The following is an 18,585-nucleotide window of genomic DNA, read 5'->3' as shown; positions in this document are numbered from 1 at the left end:
TCAATTTAACAGTAATTTTAATTATTTTATTTTAAAAAGCATAAAACAATATGTAGTTTACTCACTTGGAGAAGTTGTACAGGTTACACTGATACAGGGAGATGTTTTTCTCTGAGTTCTAAAAACAAAAGACAGCACGGATGAACAACTTGTGTCTGTTTTAAAGTAAGCAATATAACTTTCTTGTAGCTTGCAGCCATTCTGCCCAAAATCTCACTGAGATCAAAACGGTTTTCAGAAGAAAGAGCTGCTCACATGCACATAATAAACTCAGGCATCACCATAAAAAACTATATTCAGCGTAAAGACACTTAATTGCTGAGAAGCAATAACACTGACTACCTCAGCTTAGATCATTTAGTGGTCGTGTTTGCACACATGAAGTTCACCAACCTTGTAAACCTTTGCTCCAGGTATAGCAGGCACAGGCTCCTCACTGTACGTCATGTTGTTCTCCTCAAAAAACTGACGAATAGCCTTTTCAGAAATCTCCACTCCAACCACTGAATGGCCCATGTCTGCTAGCCTGAGAATCACGAAAAAACAAAAGGTTAGCAAAGATGACAACTGACACTAATACTGATCAACTTAATTTAATTTAGTAAGATGTTTTCATACCACTTCATATCTACTGCTTTCCCACACAGAGGGAAGAAGAAGCGAACTCCTGTTCGTCCATTGAGAACTTTATCAATGTTTTTCTTCAGCATTCTGTTAGAAAAACAGTATTAACAGCAAAATACACATTCCTGCTTCAATCTCATGTTGAGGTGATGTCTGGTGATGTCTGGATCAGCCGTATTGATGGTACTTGTCTTAAAAATAGATCATCTAAGCTCACTTTCTAAAGCTTTTAACAGGACACAGCTTTAGGTGGTGATGCACCTTTATAGTTGATGTAATCTTCACAAGTCTTACATGCATTTGGGCTACTTTTGCACCCTCACTCCACTGAACTACATAAAAAAGTGGGGTCATTACTTGTGCACTTCAGGCTGATGGAAGCCGATTTTGTTCTGTTGCCAGCGTTCCTCCCATTCACCGAGGGCCATGACCCGATCTGCCTGCTGTTCCAGCATGCTGGTTATGTTTGCCTGACGATCAGCGGTTAAAGGAGAGCAGCTAGACATGAGAAAAAGAATTGTTTGTGAAAAAAACCACTTCATGTCGCTGGAGACAGGAAGAGAATGCATAATCCGCACAGGATTATGGTCTTGCACATAAAGACACCTACAGCAACAGCAAAATGTAAGCACGTGTGGTTCATGAGCTGTCACCTGCAGGGTTACAAAACCCAACCGATGGGTCATTTGAATCTTCTGGTAGAAAATCATCTGCATTAATCGTGGATCTGCACGAGCTTGTTGTCCCGTTATAAACTAAACTATGGCGTAAAGGGGAAACTATAACCAAACAAATGGTTTGAATAACAGCGTCGTTAAAGCGTCATTCTTAAGCGGAAATGAATAATTATGTAATAGTTTATAACAATAACAATGTCAGATCCTCGCTTACCTTGCAATAGCGCGGCATAAAAACAACCACAGTACTCGTGAAAAGACATTAGAACCGCACATGTTTTCCCGTAAACTCAAAGCGTGTCTCTCCTGAATGAAGGCTGCTAATATTTGTTCAGCAACACAGCTGACCGGGCAAGCTCTCCGATCAATAAACGCAGCGAGGCTCTCCTGAATTCTTACCCCGAGTTCTGTCTGCAAGGCGAGGCGTTCCGTTGAGCTCTCGGTCGGCTGTCTCTCAGTGTTTATAAAGTGCGAGAAGGAATGCTCTGCCTGGGAGAATGAAACGAGGTTTTGAAAATAAAGATCAAGCGGGTTTTATTTCTGGTTTGGGAGGAGCCTGATGATGCATTCATGGTACGTCAGAAAAATGTTACTCAGCATTCTGAGTAACAGTATCTCGTTCTTAAATCATTGCTCAAGATTAAGCAAAGGAATACAACAAAAGAAGATAATGTGAATGTTGTGTGTGTGTGATTAGAACTCTTGGCTAATTTGATGGTACCTTTTATGCAGATGTCTCTGGGTACGCAGGGTTTTGTTTTGTTTTTTGCTATATAAACTCTATCTTGATTTGCAATATGCATACCAGAATTTGCTTTTTAAATTGCCCATGTATTCCTTTGCGATATAAATAATGCACTATTTCCATTATGGACCCCTCTGTTTCTTTCTCTTTTCTGTAAACGCTTGCTGCAATCACGATTCAAACTGTGGCAGCTGTCACTAATCCTCAGAAAGTCTCTGGACTGTTGCACAGTGATTAGTCTCGCTTGTCCAGCCTGCCTCTCTCCACGCTTGGGTTGGTACGGCTCCAGTGATACGATGTTGTCAGCAAGACAATAAGAATTCATAAGGAAGGACGGAAGGGAAAGGTGTTTTCCGGACGCACAGCGGCGCAAGTGTTTAAGAAATCCCGGTTTTACACTGAGGCGCTCTGGCATAGGTCTTTTTTCCGTAGTTTCTACTTCATTAAAAAAAATAAAAAAATACACACACTTCCCTCATGAAAAATAAAATGTTGTAGCTCGTCAAACATGCAAAGATGTGTAAATTTCACCATGTAACATTGAACGACATTACTTCATACAAACATAGGCTACTAGAACACAGCGGCAGTCCATAGGAGAATTCAGATATTATTGGTGTTTGCAAGAGGGGAAAACGGATATTATAAATCTGTAGAATCTGCCCGTTATATGGATATAAGTCTTTGTTGCCAAAAATAAAAAAGAGGCATCTTGCTACACTCTAATTTAATGTAGAGTAATAATGTGTTGTAGCCTATTCTCAACTTGGCCATCAACGAAAAGCTATTTTTAAACAGCTGATAGAACTGCTGAAGCAAGGTTATTCTTCTATACTGGTCTCCCTTATAAAGAACTGTTACCTGCTTATGCTCTGTTTACGCTGGTGTACTGGAAACAATGCTTCCCACCAAGATTGCTATCTTTAGCCAAAATAAACAACGTACTACATTCAACACTCATAGTGAACCACGAGAAAATGTGACGTTCCTCTGTGTTGGTTCAATTCCTGTGCGTAATTCGGGGTTTCCGAAGCGCTCCAGCTGTGCAGGGTCGCGTCCAGATGTGTGTGTTTTTCTTTACGGGGCGACGAAGACGGCGAGGAGCTTCTGACCAATCACCGCCGCCCGGGGGCGGGTCGAGCGTGAACTGTTGTGGATGTGGAAAAATGGACAATTTATCACGCATATTCATCATTCATATCCCAACGGGGAAAGCTTTGGTTGCACGCTGATTTGATTGGCAAATGCCTGGCCGTGGTGTGAAACGGAAAATCACCAGTTGGGAGGAGAAGAGCGCGGTTCGCTACCCGGTAAGGGCGAGCTCTCTGTTGGGGAGAAGTCGGGGCGCTGTGGGGATTGTACTGGGTAATTGCTGCTATGTTTAGAGGCTGTGATTACTGAGGATGCATTTGAGCAGTAAGATTAAAGCAGGTGGATCTGTTGAGATCTAAGAAATAATTTCTGTAGCAATATGTATTTCATATTTTTTCTTTCATCTTGCCCTCTGTCCTGAAGGCGTAAATCACCGCTGCAAGCTCACGCTCTTTAAAAATTCAAGCAAAACGTTTTCAGATTCGCTTTCCACCCGCTTATGATCACGGCACTTGCACTGATAGCCGGGATAATAGCCGGTAAAGTGCGTTTATCTGCTCGAAAGCGGCACCTGACTGCTATTAGCCACTGATGTATTGTTTGCATAGCGCTCAGCGCACCTTTGTTACTCGCTGCTCACTGACACGGGAATCTCAAGTGCTCGTAGCAGCCCTCACCATCCTACTGAACAGTAAATCTCAAAGACTTGTCAGACCGACTCTTGCATGCGATAAGGTCACTGATGCTTAAAGTCATTCTAAGAGCAACAGGGGCACTTCAGTCCACCCCTGGATTACACGAGACTACCAAGCTGCCTGTATTTGGCAGCATGTAAAACCAGGTTGCTGTCGGAGTAGCAGTGCGTGATGGGGAGGCTGTCCATGGTGCTCTGACGGAGAGAGGTGCATGCTGGATAATAATAAAGGAGAACACGCTGTGAGGGATTTGGGAAATTCGGAGGACACGGGGGGGGCGGCGGGACATTCCGCTTTGGCATTGTGAATATTATGTTTTTTATTTTTGGAAGCGCCTGGACTGTGCGTACAGTGTGCGCTATGCCAGAAGGTGGGAACTTAATCATATTGTAAGGCTCCGGATTTGCAAGGCTCCAGAGGAGAAGTTGGTGTCTTGAGCCTCCAGAGCTCGTGTCATCCGAAAAAAGGGGCTACGGCAGAGCCGCAAGACAACACGATCAACAGTTCAAAGCGCAACTGTAGGTATGATTCTGGTTCTGGTTCGGGGGGCACATATCTCAGTGATTTTCTGTGGCATGTTTTGACAGTGAGATTTGCACACCTTATTGACTCCGGTGTAATTTGATACAATAGGATCGTATATAGCTGTGTTTTGTAATTCTATCTACATCTCTGGGATATGGGGGGAAGTCAGCACAGGCTTCTCCCCCTGGACAGATGGGCTGCGGGTTGCTCTGCCACCATCCAAGAATATTAAGCTAAGTAATGTAGTTCAGCTGTCCTACTGTTTCCGCTTGCAAAGTCGTTGGCAGTAATATCAAAACAAGAATCTTTTTACTCCACCATGAAGTCTTTCCAGACATCTTTTTTAATTTGATGGAGATTGTGAACAGACCACAGGCACACTGATTATACAAGGCATGTGTGCACCAGTGGAGTGTGCATATCACTGACTGTATTATGACTTCTTTCTGCTCATCTTCTGATGCAGTCTAAATGGCATTGTTTTGTTCTGATGCCCAGTTGTCTTAGCTAATGCCCATCTCGCGTTAGCTAATAGCTCAGGAAAGACTGGAAAGATTGCCTGCTTTCACATCCCACTAAGTGCTCCACGTATTAATGAATCCCAAAGAAACAAACAAGGCTGGCAGAGTTCATTGCAGCATTTAATTACAAGTCTCTAGTTATTTTGTTCTTTATTTATTTATTTTTGATGAAAAATGATGGTGCTTCCAAACAAAATGCTGTCATTATCACTGAGGTTCCACCCCAAAAGGCTCTCAGGGGAGGCTGTATCTTGACAATAAGCTGTACATGAATTTCATTTGATTTATGAAATGACATTTAATGGCAACCTCCTCATCTTAATAGGATTTCTCATTCATGATGGTTCTGTAATACCTTCCCTCGTGAATAAGACACAAATCTTGTCATGTCAAGCTAGGCGGAATGCATATTCCACGGACAGCAGGAATTTCCAGTCACATGTTCCTTAAGTGAGCTGAGTTTGGAGTTTGCATTGTGCAACCTTTGGACTGTCTGTTGTAGTATTCTATTGTTGGTCATTCTCCTTGTGTAAGTGTGTGTAATGTCTTAAAGAATGTTTTTTGTTACTCTTGTGAAAGCTGCAGTCAGTTGAACAAAAAGACTGTTTAAAAAAAAGTATTTTAAGCACAGGATTAAGACATTCAGAAACGCAGGGCTAATTGAACTCTGCCTGGAATGTTGTTCTTCTTTCTTATCTTAGGGTCAGATCGTATATCTAATCAGGTGTTGTCAAGGTCAGATTGTTTATTCCCATCTGATTAGAGTTCTGTGAGACTGCCTCTAGGCCGAAGCTGCAGAGATAAGATGCGCCGTCGGTAAGATGCGTTGTTAGCAGGACCGGTTAACAAGGCAGATGGATTCGGCTGCATGCTGTTTCTGCTGTGTGCGTTGTCAGGTGCACAGCCAGCCACTGTGCTGTATCAGTGTCCTCTGAAGGCTCTTTTACTCTACATGCTTGGACTGGTGTGCTATTGTTAGTCTCCGCCTGTGCGATATCCGCACATATTCTGTCCCTGTGTTTTAGGACTGTAAACAGCATTGCCAAATTCAGAGAGTGAGCTTGAACTTCCTAATAAGTGTTCCTGCCCATCTTGTTCATTTTGTTAATTAGCCCTTGTGGCGTTGGAGTGCAGCATATTGTTGAGACATAATTAATCAACCGAGCTTGTAATTACGGCGGGTTTGGAATGTGAGCGTGGTTTGGAGGCTGGTTCTGTTGCAGGGCGTTCAGCTTGAGGTAAACATCTTATTAACCGTGTCGGAGTACCTTGGCCAAGGCGGAGCAATGCGGTTTTATTTAGCTGGAGACGAATGTGCTGTTATCCATATTATGAAAATGGCCTCATAAAAGAACCGGTGCTTGATTAAGTTTATGGCCATTATGGTTCTGAGGTGGTCGAGCTAATGGAAAAAGACTTCAGTAGCCGTGTGGAGACAGCAAGAGAGATGATTTTTTTATAAAGTAAAAAGCCATTTGTTCAGCAAAGACCAAAGTGTGTGTGTGTACCTGCTTATATATGCATACAGTGTGTGGGAGTGTAAAGAGCACCTCAATTTCAAAGGGCAACTAGTACGTAAGGACAGAAAATGGAACATGGATCACATCCCAAGCCTTTAATGCAGGTCTGTCAAAGGAGGAAGCCCTTCACAGACTGAGTGATGTGACTACAGACAGGCAAACCCCTCATACTCAGTGACTCCTAATCAGGTTTTACGTTTTGAAAAAGCTATAGAAATGCTTTTGTTTTCCAGGTACTCCGATTTATTATGCCACAGAAAAACACCAAGAACATAAAGTACAAAGAAACATACACAAAAGCCATTTTCACCAATGCTCCATAGCCCTTCTATACACATTTCCTGATAAAAGTGCAACTGAGAAGGCATTGTGTTTACTTTTATTGCACAAAAGGACGAGAGCACAATGGTAAACAGATAAACAGATTCATCCGCATTATACTCCTTACTCAACTTTAGGTCTTTACAAATGAGCACAGACAGCATGCTACTACAAAGTTAGTGAGGTACCCAGAGTCACGTTAAGGCCAAGTGACCCCAACCCAACAGCCAGAGCGAAACTTGAACAATTAACAAAAGCTGTAATGAGCAGTCAAGCTTGTAACATTGTAGCCTCCATCTCTACTTGAGGAACCTTAAACTGTGCTCCCCTGTTCTTTATAGAGAGTACCCTTCCCCACAAGCCACTCTTGTTCACTCTCTTTCTAATTGTACTGTCAGGAACTTCTAACTGGGGCCTTTAGAGTGTGAGATGTTGCTCTGAGCATTCCACAGTCTGACCTTGAAGTGAATATCCTGGGATAACCTCTGCTGGGAAGATTGTGCCATTTTGTTAATACACATTTGAATGCTGTAGACCAGCAAGATGCCCAAACTACTGCTTATATAGATGTTCTCACACTGACTGATCATTTACTATAGGTAATGATCAGCATTATCAGGCTGCTACTCACCTTCTTCAATACTATGAAAGCAGTACTTGGTGTTAAGGGTGTACTTAGTTTTACATAACTGTATAGAGTCCTCTAAAAACTCTTTTTTTTATATGAAGTGAAAGCATCCTGACCAAAACAAACATTGTATAGATACACACTTACTGCTGCGTGTTACATTTAAAAACGGTCATCCTCAGAAAAAGCTCTAACCTGCTTCTGCTGACACTGTCAACTTAACTCAGCGCTTTCCAGCCTAGGGGGCTTTATAACCCTACACAGTCTACATGCAAAGCACCCTAAGGAGCTAATATGACTCATTCCTTGAATTGGCCTCCGTAGTCTGTGAAATATGCAAGTATTAAGGGATCACAAGTAGAAACGAGTTTTATTTCAAGGATCACACACGAAAAACAGGCGGTAACCACTGTAATAACACAAACAACGCAGTGCAATGATCCTCTAGTCCTCGGTCACGCTGTCACATCTCTCGGGCCTGTAATAACAGGGTCCAGCGTTTAATTTTAGCTCGACTGAGCCTTTCACCTCACCACAAGATTTGTGTTTTCTTCAGAACACTTTATTTTGCTGAACTAATATATCGCCAGCAGCAGGCCAGCAACAACATGCGCGCCAGATGTGCATTTAAGTATAGTCTTGACATATGCTTACATACAACCACAAAAACTCGCTGAAATCACTTGTATTTGTGAAGAGCAGTCCCCCAGGATGCGTCTCAGGCTGTGGTGAGCTTTCATCATTCAGGTGGACTGTCTAACTGTATCATCTGGGAAGGGATGGAGATCTCATTTTACCCAGAATTTTGCCCATCTAGTGTCAATTTTCAAGCTGCACTATGTCTGCTCAAATCATTTCAGACATAATAATGCTGCTTTTGCTTCTTTGACAGTGGCAATGACTCTGCCATACAGAGAATGACTGTAATGGTAGTGGATTTCATTTCGAGCATTTACAATGTCAGTTGTGCTCAGCACTGGTGATGTGGCCAGAAAACATCAAATTGAACAAATAAGGAAAAAGCCAATCTGTCACAGAATGACAGAAACCTCTTTTATAAAAATATCCCTTCTGGTGGGACGCAAATTGACAAATGCTGAATTTCTAGCAGAAGGCCATCATCGGCAACATCCATTTCAGAACAAGTCAGTTTTCATTTTCTATCAAAGCCTGTATAACCACAGTTGAATAAGCTACTGTGCAAACACAATTCATAGGAGACATGGGATGACAAATTTCAATTCCATTTCCTGAATGACTTAATCGTGTTGTTCTCTGAAAAACTGCAGCAGGTAGAGGCAGTTTAGGGACACCCATAAGGCCATCAGGGAGAGAGATTGAGGGCAGGAAGAATAGGGACTGGGTCCAGCCATCGCCCATAGAATATCGATCTCAGAGCTGAGCTCTCCATCTTGTTGTTTTCTCCTTCCTCTGTTATTATCTACTATTCATTTGCAGATTTCGACTAAATATTTCCACGTCCTCCAAATATTATTGCATTTATCAGGCAGGTTTGCTTCCAAATTAAATTACCGTCAATAGATTGTTAAATCGTTTGAAGCTTTAATCCTTAGGAGTACTTCACAGTGGCTGCTATTTCTAATTCCATTAATTCCATTTAAAAACTGCCAAAAAACTGACACTTCTCTCATTTTGTACCGGCACTTTGATTACCTGAAATGGTCTTTTCTAACCTTTGTGATTATTATGTTTTGTTTTTACGGTGTAAAATGAAACAGCAGTAAACAGTGAAGCTAATATTAATGGGATGAAAATATATGGAGTAATCCTACATGGGAGTGTCATGGGTGCATTGTGCTGTAAATCTTTGGTGCTTATAAAGGAATGTTCAGGGCAGGGTTAGGAGTGGTGGACTCCCTCACTTACAATGTGATAATTATGTACAGGGTAATAAAACAGAAGGACTATTAATGGAAAATAATAAACTTTAACTGGTATCAAAATTGGGGGTTGGATTGTACAAACACTTGATTAAATGCAGAATTGCTATTACTGGCCCCTGATTCTCTGTAGCATAAATTCAACAGGGTTCCAGAAACCTTGACATGATGACACCAAACAATTGCAGATTTGTTAGCTGAACATTTATGATGCCACTGTCCTGATCCATCATATTCCAATGGTACTCTACTAGATTGCAATCAAGTGACTGTGGAGGCCATTTGAGTACAGTGAACTCTTCTTCAATGTTGAACCAGTTTGAGATAATTTGAGTTTTGTGACATTGGTGTGTTATCCTGCTGGAAACAGCCATCAGAGGATGGCCACACTAGCAGTTTGGCCAATCTTGTCTGGCATCAACAAGGCATTTTCACCATGAGAGCTGTTGCTCACTGGATATTTTCTCTGGATTTTTTGGACAATTCTTTGTAAACTGTGGAGATGGTTGTGTGGGGAAAATCCCAGTAGATCAGCTGTTTCTGAAATACTCGCACCTACCCATCTGACTCCAAAAGTCTCTATTCTGATGCTCAGTTTGAACTTCAGCAGGTCGTTTTGATCATATCTGCCTAAATGCATTGAGTTGGTGCCATGTGACTGGCTAATTAGATATTTGTGTTAATAACAGATGCACCCAAGAAAGCTGTCAGTGAGTGTTAGATTCAGTCAGTATGCTAGAAGCGTGTTTAGAAAGGCAAAGTAAGGCGAACTTACTTGGTATCAAACTGGTTTGCCTTGTTCTTCGTACATGAACCATAACCTTCATATTTCATTGTTCCAGTCCTGTTTTTTTCACCTCACTGTAACACAATTTCATTGTTTGCTCAGGACATTGTAATGAACCTGCCTAGAAATGTCTTTGCACTTAAGGCAAGCGGATGATCAAAGAACCGTTGGCCTTACTGAGTGTATTCCTCGTTTCTGTGATTCCGAGTTTTTCATGCCTGTCGTCATCCCTCTTTAGAGAATGAATAATTGCACATTTAAAAAGGAGCAAAAAACATGTATTGTTTAAGTGAAACCCTCCAGTGAATTTGGGTTAAGTGGGAAAAAGAGAGGGCAGGGAAAGTAAAAAAGAAAAGCAGACTTGATGAATAAACTGAGGTAAGGAGGTGTAGATGGAAAATAAATCACCAAGGGTTGAATTGTAGAGCTCAGAATTCTGCTTTCACCTTTTCTTGAACCCTATCTTTCCACGTTAAGGTCCCTCTATTCAATGAGCCTTGTGGCTTTTTTTTTTCCAGTGCTAGTCACCCAACCACAATGATCCATCACCAATCCATGACAGAGGGACTGTCACCACTTAAAGCCACTTACTTGTGTTTATGTGTGCAGCTTTATGTCTGCATCCTCCAGCTTATTTGCAGTAGAAAGCTGCTATGAGAGCTGGTCAGGCCCAGGCATGCATGCATTCATCATTATTGCTTATTGTTAATAGCCGCTCTTTGACATTGTACAGTTTGTCCTTGGATACAAAAGTGCACAGCAGAGCTCAAGAGGCTCCCACATACTTGGATATCTTGTAACAATAAATTCTTTGACTGTTCAATTCGCTTATTATCCTCCACCAGTCTGATACCTGAAACCTAACCGTCTCAGATATTCGCCTGATATTTCTCCTTGTATTGTAATTTTGAAATCAATTCAAATTCGAGATGGTGTCTTGGTGTCTTATTGTGAAATTTATTTTGTTCATCCAGCACAAATGCAGAGAGACTTGGTGCACTAAAATCAATATCCTTACGGGACTGTTATTTTTGTAAGACTCCTGCAGAGGTCGGGCAAAAGCAATGGCATCCTTATGCGAAGTGGCTTGGCATTAGATTAGATAAGGCAACGGAATCAATTTTTCATGCCCATCATCATTACCATCATTATAACGATACCTTCCATCACTTTTCTATTACACCTTCCCGCCATCACTATCAATTATCCCTGGAACCACAAATCACCAGGACAGAGCTCATTTCTCACCAAAGTGTATCCTGAATAAAACTGAGGCCTAATTGCGCTCGTTGGTGGCAGGGGACATAAAGCGTGGAAAAAATAAAGAAAGGAAAATCAATGCCTTAACTAAAGAAGCCAGTGAATTATTGATGAGGGGCATGTAATGGGATCCCAAGTGTCTGTTTCTCCTTAGCTTGGACTGCTTGCATTTCAGTTGTGGCCAAAGTAGAAACACGGGAGGTGACATAAACCACCCACTAACATCTCCACAGGCAGATTAGCTGACCCGAATTACCTGGGGGTGCTGTGGCTCACACTCATGGCAGTGGTGCACACACACAAGTCCTATACGCAAGTCTTATGCGCACAGATGTAACAGTTAAACTGCATACACGCTTTCAAGCATTTAAAGTTACTTTAATCAAAGTCAGACTTTCAAGAATTTGTTGCCTCTGCTGTTTAATTTTGACAAGCACAACAATAAAGTCCTATTTTATGGTGGTACTAAACTGAAAATGTTTTCTCAGACCACTGCTTAGATGTTTTTAGTATTGCGCTGTTTAGCATTCCACACCATGTTGTAGCAAAGAGAACCACAGCTTAGTGTACTGATTGGGCAACTGACCATATAAAGAATCTTAGTTAACATTATTAATATACTGCACTGTGCAAAAGTCTTGAGTCACTCCCCATTTCTTTATTTTTTTGGACAAGTGGAGGACAATAGAAGGAGCCGCACCGCTAAAAACTGAAAGCATTGTCCTTAAGAAATAAGAAAAAATCCACCAAATACCTGACACGTGACATCTGGTTGATTCATTTCACCGACGCCTCGTCTGAAAGGGTTTCAGGATGGAGGTACAGCCGTCTGTAAAACACGGTGGAGGCGATGTCATGGGTTGGGCATCTTGTCAAAATTGATGTTATTATGAACACAGAAAAGTACCATTAAATTTTAACCCACCATTCACTACCATCTGGAAAGCAACATGTTTTTGAGCAGTACAGTGATCCCAAATACACTGCCCAGTTAGTAATAATAATGCTGCTGTCCAGAGCCCAGACATGAATATTGCTGCTGCTTGCATTTAAATAAATGCTTTGAATGTCCTTCAAGGAGCCCGTAGTACTATTCCTAAAGACTACTTAAAGAAATTATAGGAGAATAAAGGTGGTAATACTAAATACTGACTGTTTCCTTGCAAATTATAAAGAAATGAAGCTTAAATTAAGACTTTTCCTCTCTAAATCTGAACATTTTTTAATAGATTTTTTAATAGAAAGTGACACCGGAATCTAGTGCATGTTTATTTGACTGCAATGAGGGCTTTAACCTCGATTGTTTCGTAATAATTGGGAACAAAAGATGTCGATGATGAAAATTGCAGTGACATTTCAAATTGATGCTTTTGTTTGCCCAAAAGCTATTACATTAGCAAAAAATACACAAGCAGTAACATCGAGTGCTCGCTTTCGCAAAGTGAAAACAGCAAATGCTGAACATTTTTGCTTGATGAAAGACTCGAGCTATCAGTTGATTAATTTTCTGTCATCTGAACTACTCATTCAGCAAAAACAATATACCAAATAACTTTAGTTGTGACATTCAAAGCTCTTCTTAACACAGAGGTCTGTGTGATCTGTCGCGCAGTCACATATTTCTCTCACAGCAGAGCGCAAATTTCAGTTTATCGTTGAATAAACTGCAGAAGCCTTGAATTTATTGAAGCCTTGAGATATTTAGTAAATGCTGGAACCAAAGGAACAATTACTGCCAAAATGTTTGATTTCTTTCACACTTTTCACCCAGTAACATACATACTAATTAGAATTTTAACTATGCGCAGCAATTCACATGCAAAACTCCATTCCTGCTGTATTTCAGTTTGAGGAATGAAAACCTGCATTGTTTACCCACACCGTCATTGTGCTGCTTGTTTTTGCTGTCAGAGGAGAAGGCAGGCTAGCTTCTCCTTAGCTGGAGAAGAGGCAGAAAGGAGGAATGTGAATGAGAGGTAGAGAGAGGGTGGCCAGGTGAGGCCTGAAAGCTGCCTTTGTGTGGCAGCTGGCAGAAAGAACACTGACCTTCACTGTGAGGTGTGTTCTCCACACAGACACACACTGTAGGTACTGTACAAGTTTGGAGGAGTTATGAGGGGATGTTTGGCAAAAAAAAAAAAAAATACCGTTGCAAATTTACAAAAAGCCTTCGCTCAGTCCGTCCGCGGTGAATGGACGTCTCAGAGCCATAAAGCGGTTATGTTTTCCTGCTGTGTTTCCACATCTCAGTTTTAGATGCTAAACGCCGTCTTATTTTCTCCTTCACTGCACCTCAACTGTATCTGCTTCAGTTCAACTGGAGCTTGAAGAGCTCGATAGCATCAAGCCCAGTCAGCTGCTCCCAGTTTCTCATGCTATCACAGAAAGACTATTCCAGAAGTGAGCGCACATCATAGTACAAATGAGCCTGTAAATAGCCATCCCTTTTTATAGGAGTGTGGGAGCCGGAGAGGGATGAAGGTAGACTTGACGAAAAGATGATTTTGATGTGTGGCTGATCTCGGTTGGATGCCTTTTTGAAAGTGCGCTGAGCTAACTTTTCCCAATTTTCTCCTTATGAGCTCCAGCCGAAGAAGGATTTTGACAGCTTAAAACCCTCCGCTGGCCGTGAAACATTACCCAGCTGTGGTACTTGAGTGCTATTTGATTATATGTGTGTTTGTGTGTATTAAATGTGATCGGGGGGTTGCAGATTACATATGACTAACCGAAATGAAAAGCTATACCCACTGGGCTATGAAAAGTGTTAGTTACGGCATCTGCTGAGACAGCAGTTAAACAACTATAACCCAGTGTGTTTCTCAGTGCTGGTTGCAGAGCTGTGATGCTGCTCTGTGTACTGATGTGTATTCTTGTTTGTTTACTTCTCCCCAGGAGGGCCCCTGCAGACAGCAGTTGTGCCAGGCACTATGAGGCAGCAAGCTTGGCCTGCGAGAGCAGAGAAATCACCCTTCATCACTCTCGGCCGGGCTGGACAGTGGAAGAAATGTACAAAGCAGCAGCGCGTGCTACAGCAGAGGCGGGCTAATACACACATCTGAGCGTACAGTTGAAAGCAAATGGGAAAGCCAGAAAGAGACTGAAAGAGGGGAGTCAGTAACTTAGACTGTGTCCTTTCTAAATGGCAAAGTGGACTGGGCCACATTCAGAGGCAGCGATGTCCTTGTTAACACATTGTCCTCCATTAGAAGCTCCTTGTTAGAAGTTGCAAGTTAGTCCCAAACCCCTGTGAGGCTACAGAGCTGAGGGGACAACAAAAGTAAAAACAGAGGACGAAAGCGAGACAGAGCAGGGAAAAAGGAGACTGTCACAGGCCCTCATGCAGGCGCGTAAGAAGTATGTTCTGCTGGGCTTGTGTGCGTGCTGTTGGCTGGTCCTCTTTTACTGGGGTGGAGGAGTCCAGCTGCGTCTACTCCGCCTGCTGACACGCCACCGGGGTGATGTGATGCGCCCCTGGCCCAACTGGACCGACAGAGCCTTTTTGCCCCGCTATGCCCACTTGGATGAACTTCAGACAGACCCTGGGATGGCAGAGTCACCCCGCCAGCGGCGCCAGGCATGGTCTGCCATTTATAAAGACAGCCGCTGTCGCATGGAGACCTGTTTTGACTTCTCTCGGTGTCGCCGTAGAGGAAGGGAAGGGTTCAGAGTGTACATATATCCATCGGAGAAAAACGACCGCGTGTCGGAAAGCTACAGGAAGATCCTAACATCTATAGCCGAGTCACGGTACTACACCTCAGACCCCCGTGAGGCATGTCTGTTCGTGCTTGGTATAGACACCTTAGACAGGGACCAGCTATCAGGACAGTTTGTGCCCAATGTGGATGAACGTATCCGTGGTTACCCATTGTGGAATGACGGGCGGAACCATCTGATTTTCAACCTGTACTCAGGCACGTGGCCTAACTACACAGAGGACCTGGGCTTCAACATTGGCCAGGCCATCTTAGCCAAAGCCAGCCTCAACACAGAACATTTCAGGCCGGGCTTTGATGTCTCCATCCCTCTCTTCTCAAAGGATCACCCGCAGAAGGGTGGAGAGCGGGGCTGGCTGGTGAGGAACACAGTTCCACCACGAAGGAAGTACCTGCTGATGTTCAAAGGGAAGCGCTATCTAACGGGCATCGGCTCAGACACAAGAAATGCGCTTCATCACATTCACAATGGCAAGGACATTGTGTCGTTGACAACATGCCGCCACGGGAAGGACTGGGAGAAGCACAAAGACGCCCGCTGCGACCATGACAACCTGGAATACGAAAGGTAAGATGGGCCACAGTTAATGTATGAGTCAATGTGGCATTATATAAGGATTCATAAGAAATGGTGGAAAGGTTTATATTTTTTATTAAGAAATACACAATGGGGTTGTTCTGCTTGCCTTCCCGTTTGAACTTTACATGCTGTTTTATTGGTCTTTTAGATGTAGCTGATTTTCTACAAGCTGTGTCAGGGGTAGCTTTCGTGTCCCACTGGTTATTTTTGTCTCTCTTTTATTGCTGCACACTTTTTGACTGCCTGAGCTTATGATATTTGGCAGTTGCATCCTAGATCAAAGATTTTAGACACTACCTCACGTCTCTGGAAATTTAGATTCAGGTCACAACTTCCAGCGATCCTTTTTATTCTTAAATTATATTAGTCCTATTAAAGGGTGATTGTAATGTGGCTAACTTGTGGTAACTGACCTTGAGCACCCTTACTATTTAGGGTTTCAAATATATTACAGTGTGATAGATGGGCAAATTAGGGAATTCAGCCAAAGTGCACATGCAGTTATTTCCACTTTGTGTTTTGTGTTTAATAATACAAGTCCAGGAAAAAGCATAGCTGCAGCTAATGAATTACAACTGGAACTGCTGTGTGAAACGAACCAAAGCAAAGGTCAGCGCAAAGAATGGCTTTCCGAAATCTGTTAATAATAAACTGCTGTTGGGTTTAAGGGTGCTATTTTTCTTTTGTTCAGACTGTCCATGTTTTTCACGGCAAGATGTTCTTGCTCGTGTTGCACCGAGAATGCTTGTCACTGTTACTTAAGTCAAGACAAAGAGGTGGGGAGGATAAAACGCATTGAGAAATGAGCTTACAGCAACATCTAAAGGGCTTTATTGCTAAAACAATATTAATGTCGGGATGTGACATGTGAAAACAGGTTGAACAATGTCACAACTAACAAATTATATATTTCCACTGAGGTCCTGTGTGCTGTTTGAAGCTCTTCACCCAGTGGTTTTTCGCCCATTGTCGATTTAATAATGAAAAGCTTTTGGAGACACACCCATCGGCTTTGTACATTTCGCAGCAGCAGCTTGGTAAACATGTCTTTTCCTCCCTGTGCCTCCCCCCTTGCTCATTTTTCCAGTCAATTAGAACCATGTGCCTCGGAGCTGATCACTACCTTTCATCGTGCGTTTCATACAGTTGTGCACTGTGAAACATCAGCATAAGCTGTTCACACCTCAGTCACATGCAAACCTTTTTTTTTTTCATTTTTGCTGGGTGTTCAGCTTTTGATTCAGTTATAAAAAAAACCCCAAAAAAATCAAATGACTCAAAGCAGGTTTATCTGCCAACGGTTGCCTTACAGCAGACACACAGGTCAACATCAACCAGACATTCAGGTTTTGGTTTACAGGAAGAATAATTAGTGCTCCCGAGCACAAAAAGCCTGAAATCCAGCATCAACACTTCTTTTTTCTGTTTACTGTAAAGAAAACGTTACACCCTGGTAATTGTTATGGACGTATTAAATGTGGAGTAGCTGTAGACCCCAGTGGCTGTTTCCATGCTTCTTAATTTGCTTTTTTTAATCAACTTTTAATAGCTTTTTTCATTAAGCAGGAGTAAATGTAATCATTTTGTATGGAGCAATCAAATATATGTTCAGTAATGTAATTCTATGACTATAGTCTACTTTTTTGTGCAATTTCTATTATCTTTTATTATTCTTTGCAGTAGCATTTACATAGAGATGAACAACACGGGCGTCTCTTTTTCGCTTCCCACTTGCTGAACTTACACTTTGCAATAAAAGTCTCTGCCGCTGAAGTGCTGACAGAGCTTCTCATTATAAAGTCAGTGCCTGTCCGTTCATAGAGACATACCATGGTATTCTGATGGTGCAGAACATTTGGAGAAAGGAGATGATGGATTCCTGCAAAGAGCAGGAAAAGAATTAGAGGTAGAAGTTCGAGTCACACCAGACTGTCAAAGCATGGCTGTATTGGGGATAACAGAATAAAACTGCAAAGCAAATTTTGGAGGGCCTATTAACATGTCAGTATACTAATATAATGAATATGGAAAGTTGTGGTGGCACACTATACAATATAATATAATTTGCTTCAAATTCCATAGTCTGTTGGTTGATTTGATCCAGGAACATGCTTTAGACTATACCGTAGGCTTGTTTACATTGGAGGCATGGGGATGGAGCTCTGTAAGACTTATGAATGAATTCATTTATTCCACTCAGCCCACTACTTAAACACCGGGTGGGGAGGTGGGAGGGTTATGAGGAGGTAGGGAGGATAGTGGGGGATGAGAGGCAGTTCCAATGTAAATCTGTGGTAGAGCAACGGCTCTGAGGGTGCAAGGGTGCGAATGGGGGAGGCAAATGGAGACAGCCGTCATTTGTACAAAAAAAGTTTAAAAAAAAAAGCTGATTTAAAAAGAAACCTTTTCTCCTTTTGTATGAATTCTCTCTCTGTGGTGAATTAGAGATGAGAGGGGATGGGAGCAGGGGGAAGGTGCTGGATCATCTCTCTTGTTGCATCCTTTGAATTTCCCTCTGGGGGAAAGAAAAAGGGGGATTTCTGCAGGGAGAACATGAGAACCGTGGTGGCCGTTGAATTAAGACGTGTCAAAGAAACAGGAGAAGGCGAGAAAAACTGCAGGAGCAAGATTTAGATCGCGTAGCAACACATCCTCGTTACTCCATCTGTCTGCAGTTACATAGTTTGCTTCTTTATTTTTGATCAAAAATGCAAGTGAAAAACGACTGCTCTGCTCCTAATAGGCCGTGTCACTGAGAAAGCATGCTTCTTTGTTTGTGACTGTCACTGCTATACACGGCGTGCATGAGCTTGTGTTCGCGTTTGAGGCCGCGTCTTGGTTAATGAGGCTCTTAGAAGGTAGCACCAGGTTAATGATCGCCTGCATCTGGTACACCAGCAGATTAGCCTTGAGAGACCTGGACAATCAGTGACATAAGCAACCCATGGGGGAGAAAAGGGAGGAGGAGGGGAAGGAGGAGGAACTAGGAA

The 18,585-nt window shown here is 42.3% G+C and overlaps 2 protein-coding genes across 4 annotated transcripts in view; one reads left to right on the top strand and one right to left on the bottom strand.

Annotated features, from left to right (window-relative positions):
- Positions 1–61: 61 nt before the first annotated feature.
- Positions 62–1,688, bottom strand: LOC102204739 (probable thiopurine S-methyltransferase). Its single transcript, XM_005748693.1, has 5 exons — positions 1,516–1,688; positions 982–1,122; positions 619–711; positions 394–526; positions 62–118 (listed from the first exon to the last, which is right to left on the bottom strand). Exons 1-5 carry the CDS (start codon positions 1,575–1,577, stop codon positions 62–64), a joined length of 486 nt encoding a protein of 161 aa, XP_005748750.1. The 5' UTR covers positions 1,578–1,688.
- A 1,361-nt stretch (positions 1,689–3,049) lies between these two features.
- Positions 3,050–18,585, top strand: part of ext1c (exostoses (multiple) 1c) — an 84,341-nt gene continuing 68,805 nt past the window's right edge. Inside the window, exons 1-2 of one of the 3 annotated variants that reach the window (XM_005748650.2) lie at positions 3,050–3,356; positions 14,192–15,583. In XM_005748650.2, the coding sequence (XP_005748707.1) occupies positions 14,637–15,583 (947 nt within the window). In that variant the 5' untranslated portion in view covers positions 3,050–3,356; positions 14,192–14,636. Of the gene's footprint in view, positions 3,357–3,966; positions 4,356–14,191; positions 15,584–18,585 lie in introns of those variants that run through there. The other 2 variants (XM_013914823.1, XM_013914825.1) reach the window with 2 other exon arrangements.

Source organism: Pundamilia nyererei, unplaced genomic scaffold (genome assembly GCF_000239375.1).
Source record: "Pundamilia nyererei isolate P.nyererei 1_Seehausen unplaced genomic scaffold, PunNye1.0 scaffold00226, whole genome shotgun sequence".
In the NCBI taxonomy this organism is placed as follows: Eukaryota; Metazoa; Chordata; class Actinopteri; order Cichliformes; family Cichlidae; genus Pundamilia; species Pundamilia nyererei.
The sequence above is the reverse complement of the archived record's forward strand: the minus strand, read 5'-3'. Positions and strand labels throughout refer to the sequence as shown.

Coding starts and splice junctions, on each gene's coding strand:
- LOC102204739 (XM_005748693.1), bottom strand. CDS start 1,577: ATGTGCGGTTCTAATGTCTTTTCACGAGTACTGTGGTTGTTTTTATGC. Junction 712..981: donor CATCAGCCTGAAGTGCACAA/GTAATGACCCCA, acceptor TTTTTCTAACAG/AATGCTGAAGAAAAACATTG. Junction 119..393: donor CTGGAGCAAAGGTTTACAAG/GTTGGTGAACTT, acceptor TTTTGTTTTTAG/AACTCAGAGAAAAACATCTC.